At 37.3% G+C, this 12,769-nt stretch overlaps 1 protein-coding gene across 7 annotated transcripts in view; it reads left to right on the top strand.

Annotated features, from left to right (window-relative positions):
* TTBK2 (tau tubulin kinase 2) overlaps positions 1-12,769 on the top strand; it is a 162,298-nt gene that overhangs the window by 61,795 nt on the left and 87,734 nt on the right. For 2 of the 7 annotated variants that reach the window (XM_036844338.1, XM_036844341.1), the window contains exons 2-3: positions 11,249-11,331; positions 11,868-11,979. The exons of 1 other annotated variant lie outside the window; for it this stretch is intronic. Coding sequence is in view for 1 of the 6 variants with exons in the window: in XM_036844336.1 (XP_036700231.1) it covers positions 9,493-9,594 (102 nt within the window). In the remaining 5 variants the exon portion in view is untranslated. Of the gene's footprint in view, positions 1-9,492; positions 9,595-11,248; positions 11,332-11,867; positions 11,980-12,769 lie in introns of those variants that run through there. 4 more of the 7 variants (XM_036844339.1, XM_036844340.1, XM_036844336.1 and 1 more) reach the window with 4 other exon arrangements.

The raw sequence follows: 12,769 nt of genomic DNA on the forward strand, positions 1-12,769 counted from the left end.
TAAATACTTCAGTATGTATCTTTATCTAATAGATAAGGTCTCCCTTTTTATTTTTTAATGAAAATATTCTTTATTTCAGAGTTATGAATTACAGGCCAGTTAAGAAATCTCTTGGGTTGAGGTTGGGGCAGGGGTGTTTGGAAATATATCAAAAATTGACAGACATTACTTTGCCTGTAAGAGCTTTGTTGATGATTGATGATTTTGTGAATCCATTAAATTATATCTATTGGAACATAGAAAGTCTTAGTCACTTATTCCCTACCAAGAAAAAAAAAAAAGAATGATATGAGAAGTAGCTTATGTTAAACATTAGGAAAATTTGGGAAAATCTGCATTATTGAGAAAGTGAAATAATAACACTATGGAAACTCTTCAGGTGACCAGTTTTAAGAATGGATTGGAGAATCTCATTGGAGAGGAAGCCCATGTTCCAGTGTGTCTTTTTTTTAATTAAGACTTTACTTTTTGGAACTGGTTTAGGTTTACAGAAAAAATGAGCAGAAAATGCAGAGTCCCCATCTACAGTTTCCTCTATTAATAACATCTTGCATTAGTGTAGTATATTTGTTACAATTGGTGAACCAGTATTGATACATTATTATTAACTAAAGTCCATAATTTACATTAGGGGACTCCTTTATTAATAACATAAACACTATAGTCTAAAACACCTAAGAAAATTAAGTTATTTCTCAGTACCATATAAAATCTACCAGCCAGTGTTTAATTTCTCCCGCTATCTCAAAAATATCCTTTTACCATTGAGTTGTTCAAATCAAGATTCACGTCACATGGTAGGGACATTGCATTTGGTTGACATCTCTCTTAAGTCTCTCTTAATATGTAAGAGTTCCCCCTCCCCTACTTTTTTTTTCTTTTAAATTTTGGCCGTGCCATTTATTTCTTGAGAAATGAAGTTCTTAGTTTGATAGAATAGTCTACATTCTGGATTTCATTGATCGCATCCTTGCAGTGTTGTTTAACGTGTTCCTCTATCCTCCACATTTCCTGTGAACTTGTAGTTAGACCCAGAGGCTTGATGAAATTCATGTTGTTGCTGTTGCTGTTTTTGGCAAGAGTACATTGTCTTTTTTTTTTTTTTAATACATTTATTTATTTATTTATTTTTGGCTGCGTTGGGTCTTCATTGCTGCGTGCGGGCTTTCTCTAGTTGCATAGAGCGGGGGCTACTCTTTGTTGCTGTGTGCGGGCTTCTCATTGCAGTGGCTTCTCTTGTTGTGGAGCATGGACTCTAGGTGTGCGGGCTTCAGTGGTTGCGGCTCACAGGCTTTAGAGCTCAGGCTCAGTAGTTGTGGCTCCTGGGCTTAGTTGCTCCGTGGCATGTGGGATCTTCCCGGACCAGGGATCGAACCTGTGTCCTCTGCTTTGGCAGGTGGATTCTTAACCACTGTGCCACCAGGAAAGTCCCGACTACATTGTCTTGATCCATTGTTTCTACAGGGGTTGCAAAATGGTGATTTTTTCTAATTCTCTTATTCCTTCCAAATTTCTGAATTGGAATTATTCTACAGAGTAGAACTTTATTTCACTAGCTGTTTGTTTCCCCTGAAATAATAGTTACTACAAGAAGGGTAGGATAAAGGCTTGAATTTTTTCCTTTTTATTTACCAATTTTTAGAATAACAAGTTGTGCCCTTTTGTGAATAGTGAATAGTGCTTTTCTTTTTTTTTTAATTTAATTTAATTTATTTTTTTATACAGCAGGTTCTTATTAGTCATCCATTTTATACACATCAGTGTATACATGTCAATCCCAATCTCCCAATTCATCACACCACACCCCCCGCCGCTTTCCCCCTTGTCATACGTTTTTTTCTCTACTTCTGTGTCTCAATTTCTGCTCTGCAAACCGGTTCATCTGTACCATTTTCTAGGTTCCACATATATGCGTTAATATATGATATTTGTTTTTCTCTTTCTGACTTACTTCACTCTGTATGACAGTCTCTAGATGCATCCATGTCTCTACAAATGACCCAATTTCGTTCCTTTTTATGGCTGAGTAATATTCCATTGTATATATGTACCACATCTTCTTTATCTGTTCATCTGTAGATGGGCATTTAGGTTGCTTCCATGACCTGGCTATTGTAAATAGTGCTGAAATGAACATTGGGGTACATGTGTCTTTTTTTTTTTTTTTTTTTTTTTTATTTTTGCCTGCATTGGGTCTTCATTGCTGTGCACAGGCTTTCTCTAGTTGGGCCAAGTGGGGGCTACTCTTTGTTGCGGTGTGTGGTCTTCTCACTGCGGTGGCTTCTCTTGTTGCAGAGCATGGGCTCTAGGCGGGTGGGCTTCAATAGTTGTGGCACGCGGGCTCAGTAGTTGTGGCTCGTGGGCTCTAGAGCGCAGGCTCCGTACTTGTGGCGCACGGGCTCTAGAGCGCAGGCTCCGTACTTGTGGCGCACGGGCTTAGTTGCTCCGCGGCATATGGGATCTTCCCGGACCAGGGCGCAAACCTGTGTCCCCTGCATTTGCAGGTGGATTCTTAAGCACTGCACCACCAGGGAAGTCCCCGCGTGTGTCTTTTTGAATTATGGTTTTCTCTGGGTATATGCCCAGTAGTGGATTGCTGGGTCATATGGTAATTCTCTTTTTAGTTTTTTAAGGAACTTCCATACTGTTCTCCTTAGTGGCTGTATCAATTTACATTCCCACCAACAGTGCAAGACGATTCCGTTTTCTCCTCACCCTCTCCAGCATTTGTTGTTTGTAGATTTTCTGATGAAGCCCATTCTAACTGGTGTGAGGTGATAGATACCTCATTGTAGTTTTGATTTGCATTTCTCTAAACATTAGTGATGTTGAGCAGCTTTTCATGTGCTTCTTGACCATCTGTATGTCTTTAGAGAAATGTCTATTTAGGTGTTCTGCCTATTTTTGGATTGGGTTGTTTGTTTTCTTAATATTGAGCTGCATGAGCTGTTTATATATTTTGAATATTAATCCTTTGTCCGTTGATTCGTTTGCAAATATTTTCTCCCATTCTGAGGGTTGTCTTTACGTCTTGTTTATGGTTTCCTTTGCTGTGCAAAAGCTTTGACGTTTCATTAGGTCCTATTTGTTTCTTTTTGTTTTTATTTCCATTACTCTAGGAGATGGATCAAAAAAGATCTTGCTGTGATTTATGTTAAAGAGTGTTCTTCCTTTGTTTTCCTCTAAGAGTTTTATAGTGTCTGGTCTTACATTTAGGTCTTTAGTCCATTTTGAGTTTATTTTTGTGTATGGTGTTAGGGAGTGTTCTAATTTCATTCTTTTACATGTAGCTGTCCAGTTTTCCCAGCGCCACTTATTGAAGAGACTGTCTTTTCTCCATTGTATATCCTTGCGTACTTTGTCATAGATTAGTTGACCATAGGTGCGTGGGTTTAGTTCTGGGGTTTCTATCCTGTTCCATTGATCTGTATTTCTGTTTTTGTGCTAGTACCATATTGTCTTGATTACTATAGCTTTGTAGTCTAGTCTGAAGTCAGGGAGTCTGATTCCTCCAGCTCCGTTTTTTTCCCTCAAGACTGCTTTGGCTATTCGGGGTCTTTTGTGTCTCCATACAAATTTTAAGATTTTTTTTCTAGTTCTGTAAAAAATGCCATTGGTAATTTGATAGGGATTGCATTGAATCTGTAGATTGCTTTGGGTAGTATAGTCATTTTCACAGTATTGATTCTTCCAATCGAAGAACATGGTATATCTCTCCACCTGTTGGTATCATCTTTAATTTCTTTCATCAGTGTCTTACAGTTTTCTGCATACAGGTCTTTTGTCTCCCTAGGTAAGTTTATTCCTAGGTATTTTATTCTTTTTGTTGCATTGGTAAATGAGACTGTTTCCTTAATTTCTCTTTCAGATTTTTCATCATTAGTGTATAGGAATGCAAGAGATTTCTGTTCATTAATTTTGTATCCTGCAAGTTTACCAAATTCATTAATTAGCTCTAGTAGTTTTCTGATGGCATCTTTAGGATTCTCTATGTATAGTATCATGTCATCTGCAAACAGTGACAGTTTTACTTCTTCTTTTCCAATTTGGATTCCTTTTATTTCTTTTTCTTCTCTGATTGCCATGGCTAGGACTTCCAAAACTATGTTGAGTAATAGTGGTGAGAGTGGACATCCTTGTCTTGTTCCTGATCTTAGAGGAAATGCTTTCAGTTTTTCACCATTGAGAATGATGTTTGCTGTGGGTTTGTCATATATGGCCTTTATTATGTTGAGGTAGGTTCCCTCTATGCCCACTTTCTGGAGAGTTTTTATCATAAATGGGTGTTGAGTTTTGTCAGAAGCTTTTTCTGCATCTATTGAGTTGATCTAATGGTTTTTCTTCTTCCATTTGTTAATATGGTGTATCACATTGATTGATTTGCGTATATTGAAGAATCCTTGCATCCCTGGGATAAATCCCACTTGATCGTGGTGTATTATCCTTTTAATGTGTCGTTGGATTCTGTTTGCTGGTATTTTGTTGAGGATTTTTGCATCTATATTCATCAGTGATATTGGTCTCTAATTTTTTTTTTGGAGTATCTTTGTCTGATATCTTTCAGTATCAGGGTGATGGTGGCCTCATAGAATGAGTTTGGGAGTGTTCCTTCCTCTGCAATTTTTTGGAAGAGTTTGAGAAGGATGGGTGTTAGCTCTTCTCTGAATGTTTGATAGAATTCACCTGTGAAGCCATCTGGTCCTGGATTTTTGTTTGTTGGAAGATTTTTAATCACAGTTTCAATTTCATTACTTGTGATTGGTCTGTTCATATTTTCTATTTCTTCCTGGTTCAGTCTTGGAAGGTTATACCTTTCTAACAATATGTCCATTTCTTCCAGGTTGTCCATTTTATTGGCATAGAGTTGCTTGTAGTAGTCTCTTAGGATGCTTTGTATTTCTGCCATGTCTGTTGTAACTTCTCCTTTTTCATTTCTAATTTTATTGATTTGAGTCCTCTCCCTCTTTTTCTTGATGAGTCTGGCTAATGGTTTATCAGTTTTGTTTATCTTCTCAAAGAACCAGCTTTTAGTTTTATTGATCTTTGCTGTTGTTTTCTTTGTTTCTATTTCATTTATTTCTTCTCTGATCTTTATGATTTCTTTCCTTCTGCTACCTTTGGGATTTGTTTGTTCTTCTTTCTCTAGTTCCTTTAGGTGTAAGGTTAGATTTTTTATTTGAGATATTTCTTGTTTGTTGAGGTAGGCTTGTATAGCTATAAACTTCCCTCTTAGAACTGCTTTTGCTGCATCCCATAGGTTTTGGATCGTCGTGTTTTCATTGTCATTTGTCTCTAGGTATTTTTTAATTTCCTTTTTGATTTCTTCAGTGATCTCTTGGTTATCTAGTAACGTATTGTTTAGCCTCCATGTGTTTGTGTTTTTTACGTTTTTTCCCCTGTAACTGATTTCTAATCTCATAGCGTTGTGGTCAGAAAAGATGCTTGATATGATTTCAGTTTTCTTAAATTTACTGAGGCTTGATTTGTGACCCAAGATGTGATCTATCCTGGAGAATGTTCCGTGTGCACTTGAGAAGAAAGTGTAATCTGCTGTTTTTGGATGGAATGTCCTATAAATATCGATTAAATCTATTTGGTCTATTGTGTCATTTAAAGGTTCTGTTTCCTTATTTATTTTCATTTTGGATGATCTGTCCATTGGTGTAAGTGAGGTGTTAAAGTCCCCCACTATTATTGTGTTACTGTCGATTTCCTCTTTCAGAGCTGTTAGCAGTTGCCTTATGTATTGAGGTGCTCCTATGTTGGGTGCATATATATTTATAATTGTTATATCTTCTTCTTGGATTGATCCCTTGATCATTATGTAGTGTCCTTCCTTGTCTCTTGTAACATTCTTTATTTTAAAGTCTGTTTTATCTGATATGAGTATTGCTACTGCAGCTTTCTTTTGATTTCCATTTGCATGGAATATCTTTTTCCATCCCCTCACTTTCAGTCTGTATGTGTCCCTGGGTCTGAAGTGGGTCGCTTGTAGACAGCATATATATGGGTCTTGTTTTTGTATCCATTCAGCAAGCCTGTGTGTTTTGGTTGGAGCATTTAATCCATTCATGTTTAAGGTAATTATCGATATGTATGTTCCTGTGACCATTTTCTTAATTGTTTTGGGTTTGTTTTGTAGGTCCTTTTCTTCTCTTGTGTTTCCCACTTAGAGAAGTTCCTTTAGCATTTGTTGTAGAGCTGGTTTGGTGGTGCTGAATGCTCTTAGCTTTTGCTTGTCTGTAAAGCTTTTGTTTTCTCCATCGAATCTGAATGAGATCCTTGCTGGGTAGAATAATCTTGGTTGTAGGTTCTTCCCTTTCATCACTTTAAGTATATCATGCCACTCCCTTCTGGCTTGTAGAGTTTCTGCTGAGAAATCAGCTGTTAACCTTATGGGAGTTCCCTTGTATGTTATTTGTCATTTTTCCCTTGCTGCTTTCAATAATTTTTCTTTGTCTTTAATTTTTGCCAATTTGATTACTATGTGTCTTGGTGTGTTTCTCCTTGGGTTTATCCTGTATGGGACTCTCTGCGCTTCCTGGACTTAGGTGGCTCTTTCCTTTCCCATGTTAGGGAAGTTTTTGACTATAATCTCTTCAAATATTTTCTCTGGTCCTTTCTCTCTCTCTTCTCCTTCTGGCACCCCTCTAATGCAAATGTTGTTGCATTTAATGTTGTCCCAGAAGTCTCTTAGGCTGTCTTCATTTCTTTTCATTCTTTTTTCTTTATTGTGTTCCATGGCAGTGAATTCCACCATTCTGTCTTCCAGGTCACTTCTCCGTCCTTCTGCCTCAGTTATTCTGCTATTGATTCCGTCTAGTGTATTTTTCATTTCAGTTATTGTATTGTTCATCTCTGTTTCTTTGTTCTTTAAGTCTTCTAGGTGTTTGTTCTTTAATTCTTTAGGTGTTTGTTCTTTAATTCTTCTAGGTCTTTGTTAAACATTTCTTGCATCTTCTCGATCTTTGCCTCCATTCTTTTTCCAAGGTCCTGGATCATCTTCACCATCATTATTCTGAATTCTCTTTCTGGAAGATTGCCTGTCTCCATTTCATTTAGTTGTTTTTCTGGGGTTTTATGTTGTTCCTTCATCTGGTGCATAGCCCTCTGCCTTTTCATCTTGTTTGTCTTTCTGTGAATGTGGTTTTTGTTCCACAGGCTGCCGGATTGTAGTTCTTCTTGCTTCTGCTGTCTGCCCTCTGGTCTGTTTTTCGTTTTGAATATCACTATGAGATCATGTATTTTTATATATTTTATTTCAACCCACTGAATTCATTATTCTTCTCAGACTAAAATTTTCACTTTTTTTCGCTAGTGGAAGTCCTTTTAAATTGGCTGCTTGTCCTTCTGATGTAACTTCAGTGTTCTTTGATATCATTCTAGCTTTCTGGCTCAGTACATGTTTCAGGCTTCCATTGAACTTTCCCTTCACCGGAGTTGGATTCAGGAACCCTTTTTCTCCAAGGTCCCTACTTCCTTGTATTGGGAAACAATTGAGATCACATTGTGGGGACTAGGACACTAATCGCTATTAGACCAACACATTTCTCTCAATAGGTTTTCATAAATACTAGATTTTGCCTGGTTTATTCTATGTGCACTTTTCAATTTGTTTACATTGTTTATTTTATTTTTAAAAACATATTTGTGTTCTCTTTTAAATTTCAGGCTCTAAAAGGGCAGGAATTAGGTACTTTTATTTTTTAATTTTTAAAATTTATTTATTTATTCTTTGGCTGGGTTGGGTCTTCGTTGCTGCATGTGGGCTTTCTCTAGTTGTGGTGAGTGGGGGCTACTCTTCATTGCGGTGCGCAGGCTTCTCATTGCAGTGCCTTCTCTTGTTGCGGAGCACAGGCTCTAGGTGCACAGGCTTTAGTGGTTGTGGCTTGCAGGTTCTAGAGCGCAGGCTCAGTAGTTGTGGCGTACAGGCTTAGTTGCTCCGTGGCATGTGGGATCTTCCCAGGCCAGGGCTCGAACCTGTGGCCCCTGCATTGGCAGGGGGATTCTTAACCACTGCACCACCAGGGAAGCCCTGGAATTACGTACTATTAAACTTGACATATTATGCTTAGTGGCAAAATGATAGTAGACAGTGGCTTTGTATTTGTTGATACATTTGTAAATGGAGATGTGCAGAATAGGATAACATTACCTCTTCTGTTTTGTTTTTTTTTTTTTTTTTTTTTTTTTTTTTAATTTTATAGCTACTTTATTTATTTATTTATTTATTTTTGGCTGTGTTGGGTCTTTGGTTCCTGCGAGGGCTTTCTCCAGTTGCGGCAAGCGGGGGCCACTCCTCATCGCGGTGCGGGGACCGCTCTTCATCGCGGTGCGCGGGCCTTTCACTATCGCGGCCCCTCCCGTTGCGGGGCACAGGCTCCAGACGCGCAGGCTCAGCAGTTGTGGCTCACGGGCCCAGCCACTCCGTGGCATGTGGGATCTTCCCAGACCAGGGCTCGAACCCGTGTCCCCTGCATTAGCAGGCAGATTCCCAACCACTGCGCCACCAGGGAAGCCCTTCTGTTTTGTTAATAAAATATTTTTTTGGTGAGAAAGAGAATTGTTAAGATTCCGGAATAATTTGTTAAAGAGTGTTATAAATACTAGTTGATAAAGTCACCTTTGGATGACTATGGGTTAGATTCTCAAAACCATATTATATAGATGTTCAATTCTTCATTGTTACAAAAGCCAGTCACTTGGGTGTTCCAGAAAATGATTTCTGTTTGGTTTGGAAGTTTTTTTTAACCTTTGCATATAGGTGGTGTAATGTTTTGGGAATTCAGAATATTATGACTAAAATTTATCCTTATATCTTTTCATCAAAGGAAGTCTTCCTAGGATCTTTAAAAGTTTATATTTTGTTTACTTGCTTCCAATTGAAATATAAATATATACCTAAGCTTAAAAATAGTTTTTCTTTAAAAATATTCTGTAGATCAGGTTTTCAGTAATTCTTATGTGTCTTCCCTCCATAATGTGTTCAATCTAATGAAGTTTTTTGTACTTAAAAATCACTACTTAAATCAATGAGTGACTAGAACCTTGCCCAGCCTTTCTGTCCCATTTTAGCTCTTTACTTCATGTTGTAAATGATCAACATCATCTTATCTCTTGTGTTCTTTCAAAGTACCAACTTGAGTAAAACTGAGGTTTTTCTCTTTATTCATTACCTTGGGTGAAAAAGTAATTAATTAAAAGCTTGTTGAATTATTTAAAAGTTTTTCTCCTGTACATCCTCTAAAAGCAAGTGAAGATCCTATTAATAGTAAGAAATAAGAGAGTAAATGCCACTGTTTGATAACCAAATAATTTTATTATTCTCAGTTGAAATAGTTAGGAATTAATTTTTCTTGTCCCATATAAATGCAGGGAAAAACTACCTTTTTCCTAACAGCCCATAAAGAGATTGTGATTTTTATTCTGACTTCTGGAGACTTTTTTTTTTAAACCCTGAAATATTGGTCCTGGATTTTATTTTTGCCTTAGAAACTGCAGAGCACAAGCCGAAAGTTGAGATGAAGGATAACTATTACAGAAGATCAACTGCATCTCTTCTGCCTTCCCTGCTTGACGTCTCCAGCTACTGCTGTAATATGTGACGACTTTCTTTCCCCAGTCATAAGAATATAAGAAATATGTAAATTCTGGATTAGACCTCTGGTCTGTTCAGTATAGAATGTCTATGAAAGTTATTCCAAATTTGCTTGCCCTCGTTAAGTTTCTGTTTAATCAAAGGGTGTGTTAGAAGATCTGTGATGACTCCTTTTATGGAAGAGCATAATAGTCAGACTCTGGGACCTAAAGGTTTGGGATAAACCCTTACCCCTCATTATATATTTTAACCTTTTAAAAACCTATCATCTATCCTTTTGTTCATTTCAGCCTGTGCATTTTTTCCCCTTAAACTAACTTTTGCTTGCCCTGGTTAAGGTTTATCTTTTCTATCAAAGGGTGTTAGGCGATCATTGAGAACTTTATCTGTTAGTATGTCCATTTTAGCATTTCCCGACTTGGAAGATTTAACTTTATCTGCCAGTTTAGGGATTTGTCTATTCATTACTCTATTTGGGTTTAGAAAAATGACATGTAAGAAATATCGGGTTGGCCAAAAATTTTGTTTGTTTTTCCATAAGCTCATGCAGAAAGACCCGAATGAACTTTTTGGCCAACATAATAGAATAGGTCTAGATTATTTTAAGGAGCAGAGGTTTATTTCCTTGAAAGAGAATATAATGTATATAAGTATATATATTTATATGTGCTTTATATGCACAAAGAAAGTCTGGAATTGTATAGAACTCAAGAGGCCATTTGGAATGGTTATATTTGGCTATTGGAATTAGAGGGACCAGGGCAGTAAAGGCTCCTTTGCTGTTTCCCTGTATACCCTTCAGTGCTTAAGAAATTGAGAAAAATATGCAAGCATTTCTTTTACAGTAAAAATGTAATTAAATGATAATAATAAATATCTTTAAAATCCATTCTTACTCTTTATCTTTCCTCAAATTTCTGAATGCTTGAAAATACCTGGTAAATTAGTGCAGTATAGTGTAGTGTAATGTAATTAGAAAGCTGTTTTGTGTTGTGAAATTACTTTATAAATGGTTGGTAATATCTTATTTGTGGGAAGATCTATAACAATGTTTGAGTGCTTACTATATGCTAGAAACAGTGTTACTGAATGCTAGGCTCATTCATACATATCCTGCTTTAATATCTTATATCTGTCTCATATCTAATTTATGCATAAGATCTTCCATTTTTTTTACAACCCTTTTTAAGAGTGTAAATGTTCATGGTAAAAGAATTTAAAAATCAAAGAGAAGAATAATATGAAAAGTAAAAGATTTTTTCTCTTAGCCCTTCACTCTCCTTCTCTAACCACTCTCTCTGGTTTCTTGTGTTTTTTTCCAGAAACATTCAATACACATTTTAATCTATTTATCCACATATATACATACATATATATAGATATAATTATATAGAATCATAATCAGATATAAATTCATATAATCTTATGATTTATGGACATATTTGGATATATAATCATGTGATTATATAAGATGTGTATAATAATATTATGTGTGTGCCTGTGTGTATGTGTGTGTATAAAATCTCCCTCCCTACCCATAACCCCCAACCACGTGTGGAATCATACTAGTATATACTGTCCTGCAACTTGATGTGACCCTTTAGATTCAGACAGTAAGGCTCATTTTCTATGCCCCTTTATGTTCTGCAGAGGAGTGATCCTTCAAAAATACCAATCGGATCATGTCACCCCCTGACCATTGCTAAAACACTTCAGGGCCTTCCTTTACTCAGGTAAATCCACCCACCTTAGATTAACATGGCATACAAAACCTTGAACTGATGCCTGCCTGCTTCTCTAGCCTCATTTCTTGAAACTGTTGTGCTTACACTCAAGAGTGTTGGTCATCCTGAACTTTTTTTCAATTTCTTAAACAGTTTATAGCTTCTCGTCTGCAATTGGCTTCCTCTGTCTCATACTTTGGATAAGTACTTAGTCTCAGTTATTTATAAAAATCCACAGGTAGAATAAGATTTAAAGAAGTAAAGCACAGTACAATTAAGAACTTTACTTTTTTCCTAAGCATTTAATTTCCAAACGTATATATGCTTAAAAAAATGTGATCCTATTAGCTTGCTTGTTCCCTTTTCCTCAATAAGGTTATTACAGGATTTATTTATTTTTAAATTTTAATTTCTTATAACCAAATTTAACAAATAGTTTAGTCAATCAGTTCTACAAAATTTGTTATGAAAAGCAGTAGTCCAGGTTCTGGTTCCAGATAAGATGGAGTAAGCACACTTCACCCTGTCTCTCCCACTGAATGCAGCTATAAAACCTGGACAGAATGCTTGGAGTGGCTATTTGAGGACTCTGAAAAATAAATAGTAGGAGGCAGATTGGGGAAGAAGACCAGAATTCAAAGTACTACTGAACCGGCGGTGAGTTTACCATTTTTTTTTTCTTCCAGTATGCCCCAGCCTGAACTTAATGTATCCTGAGACTTGGACGTGAACATTATTAACACGGACAGAAAAAGCACCACGAGAAGGCCTCTAGTTCTGACTCAAGGAGCAGGAAAGGGGTCTCCTAATATTCAGAGAAAATGTGGCAATCCCACATCTTCTCTTTTTTCTTTTTTTTTTCCCCCTTTTCTTCATTCTCTTGCCCCCAAGGCCTCAAGCAATCCTGGGCAGTAGCTGCAGTGGCGTCAATGGGGCAGGCAGGAGCCTAAATCTCAGAGGGAAGGGAACCTTCCAAATCCCATTGCTTTTCTTCTCCCTCTGCTCTTCTGTTGCTTGGCCCTGATGTGGGCACAGTTACAGGAAGTACATGGCAGAATGGGGTTAATGAAGCCCCAGCTTTCTGCTGGAAGGCTGAAAAACGGAAGCCCCAGGAAACCAAAAGATTGCAGGAGAATGAGGAGCTTGGGAAACTGATCACTTAAAGTTGCTCACGGACTTCTGAGCTGACTTCCAAGCTGTGCGTGCATGGGTGTGATCCTAAACAGCATACAAAAACATTGAGGACTGAATTATGGGATAGACCACCCCCAAGCCCCAAACTGGACACTGCGTGGGACGATTATGGAACACATTCAGTATGACTACAAAGGCTTTGCAAACTGAACTGAAATTGGAAATGCAGCCTGCAGAAGGATGGTCAGACTTGAAGTGTGAACCCAACTGGGTCAATTACTGGCTAAAACAAAAACACCAACATTCTTGGTGG

This window comes from Balaenoptera musculus, chromosome 2 (assembly GCF_009873245.2).
Source record: "Balaenoptera musculus isolate JJ_BM4_2016_0621 chromosome 2, mBalMus1.pri.v3, whole genome shotgun sequence".
NCBI classification, from domain to species: domain Eukaryota; kingdom Metazoa; phylum Chordata; class Mammalia; order Artiodactyla; family Balaenopteridae; genus Balaenoptera; species Balaenoptera musculus.